This window comes from Amblyomma americanum, chromosome 8 (assembly GCF_052857255.1).
Source record: "Amblyomma americanum isolate KBUSLIRL-KWMA chromosome 8, ASM5285725v1, whole genome shotgun sequence".
Lineage (NCBI taxonomy): Eukaryota > Metazoa > Arthropoda > Arachnida > Ixodida > Ixodidae > Amblyomma > Amblyomma americanum.
In genome coordinates, this window is record NC_135504.1 from 22,553,809 (window position 1) to 22,572,691 (window position 18,883).

The window sequence follows — 18,883 nt, forward strand, 5'->3', positions numbered from 1 at the left end:
GAGCTTGGATGTCTTTCAAATCTATGTTTCTTCGTCGTGGTTCCGACAGACAGGTCCATTAGGCCGAGCGTGAGTGAAACGAAGCATTTGGTGGCGTAATTCACATGTGCAGAAAATCATCTTCAGTGATGTGTTGACGAGCGATGGCTCGTGGAAAGAGCCTGCGCAATTGCTTTGCACGGGAACGGTGGTGAGGATGATGACGCTTAGACAGTGTTCTACTCTATGCAGTCAAATCCTTGAACAGAGCAAATGGCAGTACTCTTTTAAAAAGTCTGTGGAAATCTCGCATGCAGTGTGAGCGACGGCGAGAATGGTTCTGAGGTGCAATCCGCCCTTCCACTTCAGGAGCCATGCAGCAGCGCAAGTTTCGCGGCAAGCTTTTCAGCTATGTAATGCTTCATCTGATGATCTGTGAGTGTAGCTCAGACGATATGTAGTACTACGGAGTGCACTCGAAATCAGAATAGGGTCATTCCATGCCAAATGTCCCAGAAGTTGCGCTCGACCATCTCCAATTGATTCAAATAAATACATGGAAACTTATCCTAATGTGCTTAATCAAAGCCTGAAATATTTTCGGTGAAAGATTTATTCGTGAGGTGAGGGCAGGTTGAACATTTAGAAAAGGCGAGAAACCAGGCACTGCTCAATAATAATAAAAATCGGTTTTAGAATACACTTCACCAGTTTTCTATTGACATTTGCACAGATAAAGCCTTTCGATATAATTCAGAGTATGCAGCAGCTATATAGGGCATAAATGTTTAAAAATAATTGAAAAAAAAATATGCAAAATGTACCATTGTTGCCGTTTTTTGTTTTAAATATCTACTTGCTCTCAAAAATTCGGAAACAGCCGTTTTGTTTTTCTAGATGTGTAGTACCTCTAACAAATGTTACAGGGGATGACACTGTGTACCTCGAAGTAAAAAAATACTAAAGTTGCAAAAAGTGCATTTTGAGCCAAAAGCACTCGTTAATTTCACCCTGAGGTGGTCCAAGTAAAAATACAAGGAATAGCGGGGTATGTAGAACAGTTCATTGCCTTTCATTTCTTAAATTTTATAGAGGTAATTTTTGTTTAAATTGAGAAAATCATTTTAAAGTTGCGCTCTCGCCCCGCAAGTTCCGTCGTCTCTTAACACCTCTTTGCCACAGAGCACGACACTGTCTACACTGGCGAAACGAAATATAGAATTCTTGTTCTTAAGTAAGGTTGGAGCACAGGCAAGCATGGGAACGTTGAGTAGTCGAACAAGTATTCATGGAAAAGATTTTCTCAACACTGCAGAGGCGGCACATGCCCAAATGAGCTAGTTCAGTGTGGTTCTGTCTCAGTAAGTCATTCTTGTCAGCGCCATGACAGACATAAGCACCAGCATAAGAGCTTGTGAGACGGTGATCTGGAAATGACCAGAAAGATCCGGTGTTGACACAATCCGCGACACAGCAGCACCACGTGGTACCTGACCCTTGTGGCCGTCAGAGGCTCATGCCTGGCTGTTTCCGATGTGATGTCTTGGTTGTATTTCGTTTAATCAGTGCAATTTCTGCATTAATACTCCAGCAGCAACTGTAGACGATGCACATGCTGGTGAAGCACCTTCTTGCGAGCGACGCACCCACGGGCGAGCGGGCCGCGGTCACCCTCAGCGCATCTCGTGCTACTTGCCGCAGTGGTGTGCACTTCGCACCTTCGCAAGCACTCCGAGGCGCGCGCTCTCCACGATCTTATTCAGATATAAATAAAGCACTTGTGGTATGCCTGCCATGCCGGCTGGTCATCCCTCCTCGTGGTCCATGCGAGACAGCACGCTGAATGCCCTCGTTTTTCTTCTCTTGGCTGCCCCGCACCAAAGCGGGTCTGTTTAAACTTCGAAAGCAAAACGTTCTCGTTCATTGCATACCACTCGCCGAATGTCACGCGAGATCATCTTTAGCTCCAGCCCTAAATATGCACGACACAGAGTGATGGCAAACTGCAGTTGTTATCTGGCTATAAGTGTTGCACCATGCCAGGTGCCATGTTCTGCGGTGAAAACAGACGACACAATTTCGGCGAGAGAGCTCAACTTCAGAAATTCTTTTCACGCTTTAAACAAAAATTACCTCAATAAAAATTTCTGAAATGAAAGGCAAACTGTTCTATGTAATCCGCTATTGGCTGTAAGTGTTCTGCCATTCCAGGTACTATGTTCTGTGGCGAAGAGGCGTTAAAGGGACCCAGAAAGGGGGTCTCAATAAAGCTGCGATATGTCTGGAATGTTAAAAGAGGACGGTTCTTAATTATCCCCCAGCAAGAATTATTTTAATGCGTTTTGTGGAAGCTGAGCTATATGCAGACGAAATTTGAACTTCCGCGTCTTCGCGCCTTTCCCTCTCCTCTCGCACGCCAAAACGGCAGTGCTCCTCTGCCGGCCCAACACACTCGGCCCCTTCCCTACCTCCTCCCGCTGCGGCGCGCGTTGTGGGCACGGCCGCGGTAGCGCGTGACATCTGAAGGAATTTGGCGCCGTTAACCAGTGATAACCCCCGGCTGCCGACGTAATTTGCAAGACGTGACGTCGTCTGCCAGGTTTTCACGCGAACGCCCGGCACCACGCATCGCCGCGAGGTGCGAAAGCGGGAGTTTTTAAAAATGTATTGTAAATTTCCCGCTCGCTTTTGAGGTCTCGTACGCGTCATGGACGCTCAGTGGCCTGTACTGTACATAGTGCAAGCATTTTAAAGCCAAGCTCAAACACCCCTTCCTGTGGCCCTTTAAAGGGACCATGCAATAAATTAATTGAGGTTACGTAAAGCAGACGAGAGATAGGCATTTCATCACTCGTCACCACAACACGAATTTTTAAGCTAGCATCAATAACGACCAAGATATAGACGATTAAAAATTACGCTCCTCCTCCTCTCCCCCTCAACTCGTACACGCGGGGCACCAGGCAAAAGTAAAGAAAACAGCTCTGTGACCGGGTCCTGCCCATCAATAAGTCATCCGCTGACGTTCAGTTTGCAACTTCAGGTTGTCATTCCTAGCACCCCAGCAGCAGCGTCGGCGGCGTGATTGTGGCGTGCGTCAGGTTTCTTTGCTTGTCGTCTGTTGTAGTTAGCAGTAATGGACTCGGACCTCGAGGCGCGACTACTCGCTCTTACGGCCGCGATAGGCATCGAGCCCTATGCGCTCACGCCGTACCGGCTGAACGCCAGCGACGACAGTAGCAACTCGGCGAGCCGCTGCGAGTGGTTCCGGAACTCCCAACAAAAGGAGGCGGCAGAGGAAGATTGAAACCATATGCGCGAAGGCAATGAATGCCCTGGCTCGCGCTTGCCCGAGAGTGTCGCGCGGCGGCACGAGCAGACGATTTTCACAGCTACTGGAAGTGTGCCCGTGACGCCGTGGCTCCAGCGAATGACAGCGTGTGGTGGCCTGCTGACGTCATGGGTATAGTGACGTCTTTTTTCACAATTTTAGTATTAAAATCGGTCACTACGAGCACACCCATCGGCCCGCGAATTTTAAAAAACATGGTTTTTAAAAATTCGTAATAAATTGCAGGCTCAGTTCCGTAGACTCATACTTCATGTGAATGCTTCTTAGCATCATTTCTATGCATTGAAAACATTTACAGGCGACCTTTTATTCATTGCATAGTCCCTTTAAGAGACGACGGAACTTGCGGGTGAGAGCTCAACCTTAAAAATGATTTTCTCGTTTGAACAAAAAAAAATACCGCGATAAATATTTCAGAAATGAAAAGCAATAAACTGTTCTGTATACCCCGTTATTGCTTGTATTTTTACTTGGACCATATCAGGGTGAACTTAACGAGTGTTTATGGCACAAAACGCACTTTTTGGAACTTTAGTTTTTTTTTTAATTCGATGTACGCAGTTTCATCGCTTGTAACATTTTTTATAAGTACTAGACGTCTAGAAAAACAAAACGGCTATTTCCGAGATAAATTGTGATATTTAAAACAAAAAACAGCTAAAATGGTACATTTTCATACTTTTTTTTTTCGATTTTTAAAAATATGCCCTATAGAGCTGCATGCTCCGAATATGTTGAAAGACATTATCTGTGCAAATGTCAGTGAAAAGAAAAAACTGCTGAAGTGTTTTCTAAAGCTTTGAATTTTTTATTAATTATTGAGTAGTGTGCCTGGTTTCTCGCCTTTTCTAAATGTTCAAACTGCCCTCTCCTCACCAATAACTTTTTTCGGAAAAAATGTTTCAGGTTTTGACTACGCGCATTAAGATGAGTTTCCATGAATTTTTGTGAACAAAAGATGGTCGAGCGCAACGTCAAAGACGCTTGGTGTGGAATGACCCAATATCACATAACTTCCCGTGGTTTGGTTGAGGCGCAATCAGAGAGACCTCTTACTACCTGCCACAAAATTGAACGCATAGTTCTTAAGGCTGGGGGCACAGGGAGAGACAAGAATAGTTCACAACACATTAGCGTAGCTCCACATTGGATTTTTCCTGCTCACACCTAATTCGAATAGCCTTGCAGTAAGCTTGAAGTGTGTGAGAGTAATTCTGGGCTCGTGTGGAGGCGCAGTAAATTCCTTTACATATGCATTCGGGATGAAGATCGCGGCCGCATGGTGCATTCCCACAAGCAGGCTTCTGACGCCTGCAAATTCGTTGCAACCGAGCACCACGTCCGGAAATGTTCACTCTGTCCAAGACTCTAGCCCGTTGTGCCATTGGCGGTGTGAGCTGGGCAACGTTATTTTTCTTCCTTTCTTTTTCTTCTCTGCCCACACTAATATATGTCCAAGCTAATGCCATGATGAGCATTCTAAATGCCACATATATCTTGTTCATACTAGGTCAGTGTTCATTATAAATTGGCTCAACTGCATGGAGTTGCTGCGTTTGCATTTTTTTTTTTTTTTTCAGTTGTGCAACATAGTGACCTTTTGCACTCTGCCACTTTTCAAAATGTTAACGCAATAGCGTTAAGGGTGTCGCAGAAAATGTGGCGTTGCCGTCATCAGTATCTGTGTAGTTGATCATGAGCGAAAAAATGCGCGAAAAATGCCCAAACAACGAACCTAGGAAGTAGGTGGGCCACTTAGGTCATAGGACTGGTCACACCCAACACACTGGCGTTGCACCAGTGTTGCAGATGCTGCTGCGCTGTGAGCCAATGAATCCCAGTGGTCCCTGAAAAAACACGAGACTTCTGACACATTTTTTGTCATGAAGCTCAGATAGTAAGCTCCTTTCCTAGCCTTTCCTTCCTCTGTGAGTGAGAACAAAGAATAGAAAGAAAGTGAGTTAACATAAGAAATGTTTGTCCACAGCTTCACTGAAATTGGAAGCTTGAAAAAATGATTGATGCAGCTAATTCTAATTCGAGGTGGTTGGAGGGAAAAGTCTGTATTTGAATGAGTTTGTTGGCATGAATGTTGGTTGCAGCTGTGTTCCCTAGAGTGTAGTGTGAGAGTAATTCTGGGCTCATGTGGAGGCACAGTAAATTCTTTTACATATGCATTCGGGATGAAGATCGCATGGTGCATTCCCACAAGCAGGCTCCTGACGCCTGCAAATTCGTTGCAACCGAGCACCCCGTCTGGCGATGACAGAATCTTCCAGACAAACAAAATATGGTTTATTTTGCAGTGTACCGATAAAACTGGAATTTTCTTTACACCCATCAGCCTTGTAGGAAAATAAAATCTAGATTTGTGAAATACAAACTTGATTGCTTTTCATTGAATGAGTTCAAGGATGGTGAGCCCTTTTTTTCCGTTCCTCGCCTTTTGATATTCTCAGCATCACATATGACTTCAGCCTGCTTTTATGAAATGTGTTGGGGTGCTAAACACAGCGGTCATCCGCACCCCCTGTTGTAAACAGGGTGAAGCCTTCCATTGCTGCCTGCGTGGGAAGTGTGGATGCTGTGCCTGCTCGGTACCGAGCGTCCATCCGTGTCCAGATCCAGCAGCAGGAGGCCGTGGCCAGGGTGGAGATCATCGAGGACCTGAAGGTCAGTGGCGTACAGACCTTTCGTAGTGCCAACAAAGTTAAAAGTAGGCAGAATGGAATCGGTATCGTGCAGGCAGACTACAGTAAGCACTCTATTAAGCAAACTTCAGCTCTGCCTGTTAAGTGTTGGTTGAGTCAAAATTTATTGCAATGCACGCAAGGCAGGTGTCACTGCTTATCTAGAAAAGTTTTTGAGATGAAAGCTGTGATTTTGTAACCTGTCTTGTACCTGTAGCGGCAGTCATATTTCAGTGGAAGTGAAATACAAAAACAGACATGTGCTGTGCAATGCAGCACACTTGAAAGAATCTAGAGTGGCCTGAATTAATCCGTATCAATCCACTGTGGCACTCCTCATAGCCTGTGTGTCACTTCGGGACGTTAAACTCCGTATAACACTTGCCGTGCCGAAACCTGTCTTGTGAGAATTTGAGAAAAGGGCCACTAACCTATGAAGAAAGTCTGTGCAGGCACTCAGTCTTTCACTGGCACTCAGTACCGTGTCGCACTTCGTGCGTTCCCGCCGCTAATAGCTGATGGGGACGTGCATTACTGGCATTTGACGCTATGAGGCAGCAAGTGTTTGGGTAACGGTATCTTGAGCCACGACGGAGAAGGTGCAGCAGCTTCTACCATTGTCACATTGTAAACACAATCATGCACTATTTATCTTGCACTGCCACACTGCTACAAGGCTTAATTTTGACCATAGCATACATACATAACCATCACTAAGACGTGCCAGCTTGTGTCGTGTGTCAGGCTTTTGTTGTTGCACCATTGACCTCCAACTACTAACTAGTACTACCACTGCTATGTGGGACTCCTTTTTTGTAATGATTATCTTTGCTTGGGACAATTTTAATCAGGAAAGAAAGCTAGATAAAAGGCTTAAGTTGCCATGCATGATCGGTGCAGGAAATATTTTGGTACTTTGTGCACTTAAAGCTCCATATATCTAGATATCTCCTGCCATTTCTGTGGCTTCAGGTGAACGGAAGTTTGCGTATTTCATAACGTTCACTTCTGCATTTCAAGTCTACTTGTATTGTGCTGTTACGAAGCACTTTGGGACAAACCAAGTGTGGGCTATTGTGAGTCTATGAAAAGTGGTAATGTGTTGCGTTTAATCGCATAGTAAATGTGCAATTCTTTTTCTCAAGAAAGTTTTAAAAATTATTACGATATGTTTATGGTGCAAGGTAGTGCATTCATAAAAATCGTAAATTTCAAAAGCAGCTTGGCAGAACGGAAGTAATGTCTGAAGAAAAGTTGTTCGTATTGACAGTCTTCATGTCATGGAGGTAGCTAGGAATTGTATAAAGGCGTACATGTGTATTTAATGTGAAATTTCGATACAATGAACTGTGCTGGACCACCGAGGCTGGACTACCGAGAATCGTTCCTTATATTGAAATATCATAACAATCAGACTCGAAAGTCAAACCTAGCACAGTAAAAGCTCGTTAATTCAAAATCCAAGGGACCAAAAAAATGTTAAGAACTGCTTGCGTCACAATAAATTTATTTGATGAAAGACGGCAATGGTTGCCAGATTTTGAGATGAGAACAGAGCGATAGTGACCATTTTCACATTCTCATCAATACATACTGTTGTGACATGGAAGCAGAACTGCTACAAAATTGCAAGTGCCTCTAGCATCCTTCACAGTTCGATGCGGCGGAGCTCTACCGCTACCTCTTCACACCAGTCATAAGCGGCTCCGTCACGTGTGTGGAGGCCTCACTGCACTGTAGCGAGTCCGCAGTCTCGATGCACTGGAAGAACGGACCCACGGGAACAGAAACGAAGGAAACTTCTCAGTGGCGCAAATAAAATGAAAATGTCAGCAATGCGCCAATTGCCACCCGAAACTGTGCTCAGCTGGGTTAGGGTGGCTGGTAGGTGGTGACAGGTCGAGCCGCCAAGTGAAGCCTAAATTAAGCGGTCAGGCTGTTCTCTGATATGGGGCCATTCAAGTGTCGTCACACCTTCTCCTTTAGTGAAAACTGTCGTCACTTGTTCTTAACGCGGACATCACAACATCACAGAACTCATTAGCCAAGCACTCCTCTTTGCACGACATGAAACTTGGTGGCACAGTTGAACACGAGTGACAAAAAGCACAGTAAAGAAAAAAAGGTAGCGAGGCCTCATCCGCACCATACCTTCTAAAAAATTGTGGCGGAAGTCATGGGGTTTGTTGTTACCTCGTCACTTTGTCAACAGTCCCGCATCCAGCTTCTTGTACGAGACGATGCATACCATAAATCGAGCACCTCAGTAGTGTGCTCAGCATTGTTCATCAAGGGCGATTTCGTTAAAACGAGATGCCTTAACTGTGGGCGACCAAATAAATTACGCATGTTATTCTGAAATATTGGGGTTTTTTTTAATTTATAGTAAAATATTTCTGTACTGAAAATACAGACGTTCTGGCGTGAAGTTTTGAAAAGTTTGTAAATCTGAAAAAGTCGTTGACATTACTTATGTAGTAACGAGAGTTGAGTGTATGTACTGGCTACAGCAGTGGCTTGGAAATGTATCTGGGACTTGCCAATCAAGTATCGGCGTCGTGGCAAGTGGCCTTTGATGTGTGCTCTTGCTTGGCCTGCTTTTTTTTTTGTTGTGGGCATTGCAGAAATGAATATGGCATCATTTGAATACGAGATTCCGGTGTGGAAGGCAAACTGACATAAAAGTTTGACCTTTTGTGACAAGCAACGGCTAGTTCCAGAATAGTGTTGCTGCAGCTCCAATTAGGAGTGGGCTTGGCTCAGCAGTGCCCTCCCGCCCACCGAGTGATGTGGTTCCAGCCTGCTGTCTGTCGCCTGGTATGCCAACAAGTGGCACATTGTAGGGGGCTCACCTATTGTGTAGGGTGTACGCTGACGGACTTGCTTTTTTGCTGTAAGCAAGACTTGAGATGTTTCTGTGTATGCCTGGTCTTGCTGTGTTCCTGCCCTCTAGATTCCATTTAAACTTGAGTATGCTTGGGCTACTCAGCTTTCTTCGCTGTGTTTGCAAATGCAAGCCTGTTTTAGCGTTTGTGGCCTTGGAGCGCAGCCGCCAGCTTCTGTGTGTCGCTGTTGCAGGAGATGATCAAAGAGCTCCTGAAGGCCTTCTACCAAGAGGTAAGGCACAAGCCGGAGCAGATCATCTTCTACCGAGACGGGGTCAGCGAGGGCCAGTTTGGCATTGTACGAGACCAGGAGCTATCGGCCATTCGGAATGCCTGCCTTGACCTCACCCCAGACGGCTCCTACAAACCACCCGTGACATTCATTGTCGTCCAGAAACGCCACCACACCCGCTTCATGCCGGCCAACGAGCGTGAAGGCGTGGGGCGGTGCAAGAACATCCCTCCGGGCACAACTGTCGACACGGTGGTCACGCACCCCGTCGACTTTGATTTTTTCTTGTGCAGTCACGCTGGCATTCAGGGCACCAGCAAGCCGGCCCATTATTACGTCGTCCATGACGACGCAAATTTTACCTCTGACGATCTGCAGAAGCTGAGCTACTATCTTTGTCACACCTATGCGCGCTGTGCTCGCAGTGTTAGCATACCAGCGCCGGTGTACTATGCGCACTTGGCTGCATTCCGCGCAAAGGAACACATTGCCAGTGCTTGCAACTTCCCGAGTGGAAGCAGTGTCAGCTCGGGGGGCACCGATCCTATAACCACTGCTGAATATGTTCGCGCGGTCAAGGTGACCGAAGAAATGCAGAAGAACATGTACTTCGTGTGAGCACTTCTGCACTATTTGGACTGCTTTAGCTTCGCACTATTTGTTTTTACGGCTCAATAAATTGTGCCTTTATCACACTGGTGCCGTTCGTGTTTGTTTCAAAACTGGCTAGGGCACTTGGTTGCTGAGCCTGAGAGCACAGGCTCAGTGGCCACATTTTGATGGACGTGGAATGCAATAGACGCCCATGTACCATGTAATGTCTGTCCATGACGCCAGGTGGCCGAAATTTATTGGGAGTCCTCTACTGAGGCATTCATCATATAGTCTATGTGTTGCTTTGGGATGTAAAACTTCGTACACCACACTATCTCAAAACCATGAAGTAATAACAGCTGGTTTTGAGGAATTTTTATCGCTTCATGCCTGTGTTGTGTGCCCAAAAGCAAGGGCTGCAATGGGAGGGGGAGATAGTATTTACATTCTTTACGACTGTAAATTAACTGTGCTACAACTTTGTCGTGCTTGGGGATGGCGTAACTAAAGTCTGAGTTCGTTAGAGCAGACTTCCTGAGTTGTTGCAGTGGCATGTTGTGGTGTAGCCAGAGTCAAATTTTTGTGATGCATCTAAGGCAGAAAACGGGCCTACTCCAGTTCAAAATGGGTGCAACACTGTGACTTGGCAAAATGTGCCTAATGTATTGGAAAAGTTATTGCCAACTGGGTGATTTTTCTCTCAGCTCACACACAATATTCAATTCACGACCAGGCTGGAAGATGCAATGGGTGCCTTCATTCCTCTCTGGCAGTGTCTTGGGTGAGCTCATTGTCGGTGATATGTCCCACTTTAAATGTATACTGAACTTCTTGGTAACAGTCAGGAGTCCAAAGCTAGGCATTAGTTCACAGGCACTAAGAATGCACTGTCATTCAGAACTAAGCTGTATTGAAGGCAGTCCTTTGCAGGTCAATATATTCGAAAGTTGAAAGCTGTTGGTTTGCTCTTGAATACTAATGTCTGCGCACTGGTATCGTAAGAAAGAAAAACAAATTACTCCAGGAGAATCTACATGGTCAACTTTGTCTTGCCCAGTGTTGCTCCTAACTCGAGTTCTGGTTTTGAGGGTGCCATGTTCAGTAGCGTCAGTATTTCTAATGGTCTCAATTTACTCGTACACTCTTGCTGCAGCTTGGTTTGGGGACAAAGGTGGGTGCCAGTGCTGATCTGGGAGATCTCCGAGCCCTGAGTAGTCTTGTATATGAGCGGTAGACTGCGCCGTCAGTGTATGGTGTGATTGTTCTAGAAAAACTTACTCCCACGCCCGTTGCCTTTTCAATATCTCATGAAAGTGAAGTGGACGTCCTCTGCATTGCAGTTCAGTTATCTAAACTCGCTTGACATTTCTGTGAAGGAAGAGGCACGTTGTGTTTACTGCTGTACACTGGGCACTATCTGGAGCAGAATTTTATCGGAGCACAGCAGAGGGTGCTTAATCTTTAGTGCTTATGAATGGTGCAGCCTAGTGGTAGCTTTGCTGTTCTGCAGGCAAGGTGCTTTATGCAAAGTGGCAATGCTGTGGTATGGCACCAGTCAAATAACGTCATTCTGAATGCATGCATTATAGCAGTGTACTCTGGTCTTCTTCATAAGGGTAATTTTTGCGACTTTCGTGCTTGCCATTCTCAGCTGTGTATGTGCAAAATTAGAAAATGTGCAGGCCAAACAACTTATTCACATGCACTATTAATATCTCAAAGAAAGGACAGGAGCTGTTACTGGCAAGTTTCTGACCTGTCACTGTCAGCTGGTTCAGCGCCATTTCCTTTCCCCCCAAACCAATTTTCAGTTGGTTCAGAAGTGCCATCGATGTCTGGGAATTTTGGTAAAAGTTATCTGCAGCTTACGCTGCTCGGGAAGCATCTAAAGAGGTTTGATGTCACTTTCTAAATGGCTAAGAACATTGTTAGAACTTGGGTAGGCATCAGACATCTTGCAGAGAGCTTAAGCATATATGCTGCTCATGTCGTGCCAAATGATGTCTGTGGGATCAAAATTTTCTTTACATTCATGCAGGTTCATCGAATTGAAAGAGAAGCAACCAACTTATTTTCGGGGATGATTCATCTTCTCATGCAGTTGATGTTAGAAGGGCAAAGAAAAAAATTCAGACTATCTTGTGGAGAGAAGATGTAAGCAAGAAATGCACTGCTGGAAAGGCTTAGCATATTCTAGGATGGATCATAGATACTGACAGCCGCACTCTGGTCTTGGGGGAGCATCCCGCATCAGCCACTTTTCTAAGCTTTCCTTCGCGGGCAACAGCGCACCGTGCTTTATTTGCATTTTTTTAGTAGAGCTGGTTACTGGTCGTTGATGGATGACGCCACGGCCCTGTGTTGCTGGCACGCGCATTACGTAACGGCTGCAACTGGCATGGGCTTTGCCACCAGGGCTGCACGCGCGCCTCTCGGGCTGTAGGGCATAATGCTTTTACCGCCACGGGACCATAAAAACTCTGCTGTTGATGCATGCGCGGCTTTGGCGGCTCTTTTTGAGACAATGAAAAAAGGAGGCGGAAACCCATGCGCCATGTATGTCTTCTGAATAGGATACATCCCACGTTAAATTCAGATACGTGTTCATCTTGTGAGAAATACTCTAAATATATTTCATATGGTACGGGTGTGCAAAATAAAAAAAAACAGGATCTAGCGATCATCAGAAACCCCACAATTGAGTGGGTGGGGATACTGACCAGCTCGTGCCTGGAGTACCAGAAAGCACTGGTGCAACGGGCGAAACAGGTGGCCATCTCAAATGGGGTCCTGGACTAAGGGCTCCTGTCACTTATTTTTTTGCTCGTAAATAAAGTTTTATTCATAACCGTCTTCAGATCAAATTAACGTACTGACCCATAGCTAAGAGGTTGTATGCTGAGGAGCAACCGAACCAAAGCTAGCTACTATAGTAGGACACAACTTAAAAAAAAAAAAGCAGTTAACATAGGTCATGGTCAGTGGCGTCTTGTGTTACTTCGCTGTCCAACCAACAGTAAACAAAGTGCTTTTTAATGTTTCGTTTTATTAAACGATCTATTCATAAATTTTTTTTTTGTGATTCACTTCTTGGTTAGGTAAAAGTTTTAACAATGGAGATCCATGCTGTTAGCTCCTGTGTTGTATGCGTCTTTCTTTCTCCCTTGTACCGTTGTGCGGTACAGTCGCGTGCCATGCATCACCTTTTTCCACCCATGTGAATTAACGGACTTTTTTTCTCGTGGAGGAATTCTTTGCGGCGACCCTGCATGTGGGCAGAGCTTCACTGCAGACTGAAGTTGTATCAGACTATAGCATTAGATCTCAAGAGACCATTTGATGATGTCGAGCGCAAGGCCATGCCAAACAATCTATGGAACTCTTAATTGCGGTGAATGGATGTACAGATGTATTAAAGGATCACTAAGGCCAACACCGTAAAAAATTTTTTTGAAAAAATAATTAGTTCGGCATTTTGTGGCTCCTTTGCCGCATGTCCGGCAGCGAAAGGTGTGCTTTTTGCCAAGAGTTGAAAAACATTTTCCCACCGCTATGATTCAAACTCTGGACTCTGGTGGCGAAAAGTGGCAGAAACGGAAACGGGGACTCCATTTTTTATTCCGCCAGAAGCGAAATATATAGCTGGAAAAACATCTAAAATAAAACACTGTAAATAACCCCCAATACAGAAAGGTGCAGTTATTGCAGGTGCTTTGCAGACGTCAAACTCATAACATTTCCTTTTCAAGCAGTCAACAGATGGCTTGCTGATGCAACTCTGGCCCCTCTGCTGCCAACGCTAGCGCGTATTGCTCTCTAGTGTTGTGTTTCTGCCACAACTTTGTCCAAGTCAAAGCATGCAGCGCACATCGCTCTGTCACTACCGCCACATAGCTCAAAGCGTGAATATTAGTTTGATAGTTGAAGAAGACTGTATGCAGTGCTCAGTGTGAGAATGTAGGCGATGGCCTAGTGCTTGCGCAGTGGCCAGCGAAGCTGATCTGTTCACATCGCCGTGGGTTCGAATCTCGTCGCAGGTATTTGTTTCACTTCGCACACACCCACAAACACTGCAAACATAAACATCGCAGGATCTTGCTCGGGGTTTACCCATTGCAATAGTGCTTTAGCCCTAATATTCAATCACGATGCTAATTTGTTCGTCGCCTGCAGAAAGCTGCAGAAGGTTACTTACGGCACATGCAAGGGCAATGCTTCCTGTGTGAATTTCACCTCCTTTCGCTGAACAAAGAAATCAGTTATGAGATAGCGTGCAGTAACACGAAACTCTTCCTCCTCTCTCTCGGGAAAACCTTGTGTAGCATAACTGGGGTCCTCTTGCCTAAGACACCTTTCTCTTTCGTACGTCAGCTATGTCGGTATCATATGTCGAACTATATTGGAGTACCTTGGCAAAACATTTTTACGTGACAGCATTAAAGGCCCCGTTCAGAAAATCTGGTGTCGGCGTTGTGAGCGAAAAACCTTGGGCATGGCTCTGGCTGGTGGACCCCAGGGTGGCCCACCTAGGTCACGTGACCTTGCGGCGTCATCGCAGCCTGCATAGTGAGCAAAATGTCCACCGTATCGAAGGGGGCTGCAGCCCAGGGCCTCACTTTGGACGGTAGAAGGGGGCCCATTTATTCTAACCTGCTTAGTATATGGAACCATGGGCAACAGGACTTCGAGCGACATGTATGAAGTGCGAAAACCGGAACGAACAGACGGGGGGCCTTAATGTAACGGCATGCGTTTAGCCTGATCATTTGGGGAGAGCTTGTCAAGCTGCAAAAACAGGAATCCCCGCCACTCCGGCGGGGCCCTCTTACGAAGCGAAGTGTGCTTGGAAGTGTTTCCATGGTTTCCTGTCTGTCCAGTGCTGTCTGGAGAGGAAGGGCAAGGGGGAAACACCTAAAACGTAATGTGGGATGAGGACCTAAATCTCCCTTGTCACCACCACGCCACGCTCCACCCCTCAAATAGTTCCGCCGCTGTCATAGAAAGGATGTGCTGCAGTACCCAACAGTGCCTCCCTTTCGACTTCACCGTGATGGTAATTTGGGCGGGGGAGGATGAGTCTAGGCAGGAAAGGAAAGAAGACGTCACACGTGCTTTTGTCCGCATGCTATGTGGCATGGAATGTTCACTGTTCGGGCTAGGGTTGTGGAAGAGTGAAGGGGGAAGTTGGAGAGCTGGACACAAAAGGCCTGTCTCCAGGGCCCATTCCTGCCTAGTGGCTGCGCGCGCTCGACGAAAAAAGTAGGTCAGACTGGCCGCCGAACTTTCCAAAAATAAGTAGAAAAAGATGACTCAGAGGCGACGAAGGGCGCGTAACTTCGCCCGCGCTAGGAGTCGCCCTCTTCCCTTCGTTCTCGCGCTCGGCGTTAGAGGGGGCGAAAGAAAAATCGAGAACCTCCCAGAACAGATTATTGCTCCTAGCCAATAGGAAGACGAGACCGGAACGGGAGATGGGGTGAGTTTGTACAGAGAAGGAGGGAATTTGTACAAGGAACTCTATGCGTATGTGAACGCCTGCTTTGACGCTAGTAACAGACGCGGCCCGCGTCTATGAAAGGAGGTTGATAGCGGGCTGCGTTCCAGCCCCGAGCCGCCGGTTAAGCTTGCATAAGCCTGCCCGCTGAGGAGCTCTCGAGGGACGCACCACTCTCGGCCAGCCACTGACTATCCAGGCAGCGTGCGGCAGTCTTCGGAACGGCCGCCGTTGGACACCTGCGGTCGCGTCGGACTGACTGGAAGTGCCCGGTGCGGTGAACAATTAGCATCCATTCATGCGAAAATGCTCGGACGGAAGCATAAAAGTGCTTCTAAACGAAATGCGAAGTTAGAGAAGAGCGAGTGAAAGTTAGAAAGGAGAGAGTGAAAGAAGAGAGGTGCCGTAGTGGAGGGCTCCGGAATAATTCCCCCACTCGCCGGCAGCTGCTCCGCACCACGTGGCGGCGCAGCCACGCCGAAGGCTAGAAATGATAGCGTAATGTAGCTATCGCTACAAAAGTGTCCGTCGGCGGCGTTCTGTGAAGCCTCCGAGGACCATCTGCCTCGGTTGGCGGGTGGCGAGATGGAGAGAAGTGCCCCTGTACAATTGTAGAGTGAGAGAGACCGTACACTAAATGCGAAAGCGGCTATACGGGAATAAAAGGGAATAAACTGTCTAACGCTCTCGCTATTGAGGGTAGCCTACTCCTTTCTGTGTAAGGTGGCTGTCGTGGGAAGAACCCAGAAGGTGGCTACTAGAGTCACTAGATCACTAATTTAGTGACTCTAGTGGCTACCGTGGACGGAGAAAGGGTGGTTGCCACGGGAACAACACGGCGGGTGGCTACCGTGGAAGGTGGATGGTGAGGAGGAAAGTGAGGTGAGAAGGAGCGGCGCGCGCGTGCCGTATGCCATAAAGCCGCTGGAAAAGGAAACTTTGCAGGGGCTTTAGGATGCCATTTTTCCGTCGAAGTGGTCCTGTGCGAACCATTTCCAGAACTGAGTGCCGACGGATACTGGAAGTCAGACGTGGAATAGAAGACCAGTTGTGCAAGCGACAGTTTTAAGTACGAAGAAAACAGGGTGCAGTAAAGGTGGATGTAAAGAAATGCGCGCTGTGTCATGCTTAAAGGGGCTCTGAAACACCTTCCGAAGAGAGGACATCAACTTGCTCAATCACTGCATTGTGTTGTCATGAACACCTGGGCCAAGTAATACACTCTTACAAGCAGCAGAGGACCCACAATCACGCGCGAAAGTTGGCGGGCCCTTCCAGGCGACTTTTTCATGCTTGCACCGTCCTCCGTCGCTCGTATCTACGTGTACATGTTGAGAGATGGCTATTGGTAAGATTCTTTCAGACGTCAGGCAGCTACCGCGGCCAATAAGCCGCGCAGCTCCGGCGGGTCGGAAACCTCTCCACCAGAGGTGGGCCGGCGGAGGATCGCCGACCTTCCAGCGTGCAAAATGTGACGAGAGGAGAGGGAAAGACGCTGAAATTCAAATTTTGGCCACAGATAACTGTTTCGAGAAAGCACATTAAAAAATTCTTCCTGAACAATATTCGTGAGGCGGCGTGCTTTCACATCCCAGGCATACCGCAACTTTATTAGAAGCCCTTTAAGGGGAACGAAAGTCTAATGCCGTGCATTTTCGCCAGGTCGGCCCACCGATCACGTGATTTTTTTTAATTTGTTCGCTCGGAAATTCGCGTTCGCATAACTCAACGAAGGTTGGTCGGCAGCGCATATACAGCGCCACGTTTGCTTTCCATTTTTGTAGGTAAGTATCGTACCTTTTCGAAATCGAATAGAATCTGAAACGAAAATTTTTTTACTTTCGCTACTTGAGCGAATATTCGTTCGAAGCGAATATTCATGCGAAACAGCGAAGCGCTAGCGTCCCTGTAGGTCGCGGAATTAAAGCTGTCGAAAGGCGCAACACTGATCTCCACTATAGGGACACGCAGTACGAAGTGAATGCACTTTAAATACAGCCGCCGCGGTGGCTCAGTGGTTATGGTGCTCGGCTGCTAACCCGAAAGACGCGGGTTCGATCCCGGCCGAGGCGGTTGAATTTCGATGGAGGCGAAATTCTAGAGGACCCTGTACTGTGCGATGTCAGTACACGTAAAGAACCCCAGGTGGTCGAAATTTACGGGGACCTTCACTACGGCGTCCCTCATAGCCTTTGGGACGTTAAACCCCATTAACCATAACTTTAAGTACGAATACGCCTGTATGGGACTAAAAAGAGAGTACGCCGTCCTACAGAGCTCTCCCGCTTCATAAAAGCGAGTGCGCTAGTTGACAGCTTGCTTCCTTTTCACTATTTAGAGAGATATATTAGACACCTTTAGCATACCATTACTGTGTTACCGTTACCGGAGTACAGGGATGCCGCCCACCGTCAGTGCACACGCGCTCACTGTTCCCGATGCGGCAGGCGAGCGCGCAGCTGCGGGTACCTGGCGCCATCTATCGCCCTCAAGGTGATCTGCGCATGCGCACTGGCGGCGCGCGGGCTACCGTGCTCCGGTAACGGCGACGGTAACACGGCATGCTAGACACCTTTAGCACACCGTTACACGAGTACCGGGAGCTCGCGAACAGCCAATGCGAATGTACAAATCGCCTTGATAGTGCCAGATGGTACCTGGCAGCACCGGCGGTGGGCGTGCTCCCGGTACTCCGGTAACGGTATGCTAAAGGTGCCTGGTGTCTAGTGTGTCGTGTTACCGGTACCGGAGTACCAGGAGTCCGCGCGCGGCCAATGTGCATGCGAAAATCGCTTTGGCGCCAGAGGGCGCCAGGTACCCAACAGCTACGCGTGCGTCTGCAGCATCTGTACCAATCAGCGGGTGGGCAGGCTCCCGGTACTCCGGTAACGGTAAGCTAAAGGCGTCTATTTGACTCTTTGACCGTCATGTCATCCGCATAGGAAAATTGTCTTTTGCTTTTGATGACAGCGATCCGACTAATGTATCAGTTCAGCGTCAAATATCAAATATATCAGCGTCAAATATCAGTTGACAAGAAGGACGCGAGTTTGAGCCATGGCCCCCAATATCGGACATGAAGGCAGAGTTTGCTGAACCCTTTTGCGTATACCAATATCGAAGGCCATATACAAGGTGTCTCACCTAAGACTTTCCACAGTTCTTAAATATAGGCTCTTTGAGTTGAGGATTTGTTCGGCATATATCATTGTCAGAGATGTAGCACATCAGAATACAGCTACCAGAGTTTTCACGAACAGGAGCTACGCTGCAAGTGGTGCGTTGGCGCCCACGATTTTAAAGCCTGCAAAGCAGATTTTGCTCGTGCTAGTGCTCGTGATAGTCGTGGTGACTATCCAGCGGGTTTCCGTGGCTGCCGCTTCCGTGTGAGCGCCCTACACCGTCGAATGCCCTTCATTACTGGAACCAAAACCCAACCGACTGAGAAGCCTGTGCCTGTAAATGACGAGTTCTCTGCTTCGGAGTCGGATGTTCGCGTCGCGTCAACAAGCAGTGTCCCGGAGAGACCCGATTCCAGCAAGACGTAAAGGTCCCCTGCGTGCGAGCCTGTTGTTCGAGCTGCTTCCGCAAAAAGTGCCCATGTTCCTCAGCGACCAGATCACAGCCAGACTCGAGGCAGGAAGGACTCTGCCGTCCTTC

At 47.3% G+C, this 18,883-nt stretch overlaps 1 protein-coding gene across 1 annotated transcript in view; it reads left to right on the forward strand.

Annotated features, from left to right (window-relative positions):
- Positions 1–9,833, forward strand: part of LOC144101097 (protein argonaute-2-like) — a 33,472-nt gene extending 23,639 nt beyond the window's left edge. Inside the window, exons 3-4 of the mRNA XM_077634111.1 lie at positions 5,875–6,004; positions 9,100–9,833. Coding sequence (XP_077490237.1) covers positions 5,875–6,004; positions 9,100–9,756 — 787 coding nt within the window. The 3' untranslated portion in view covers positions 9,757–9,833. The remainder of the gene's footprint in view (positions 1–5,874; positions 6,005–9,099) is intronic.
- The last annotated feature ends 9,050 nt before the right edge of the window (positions 9,834–18,883 follow it).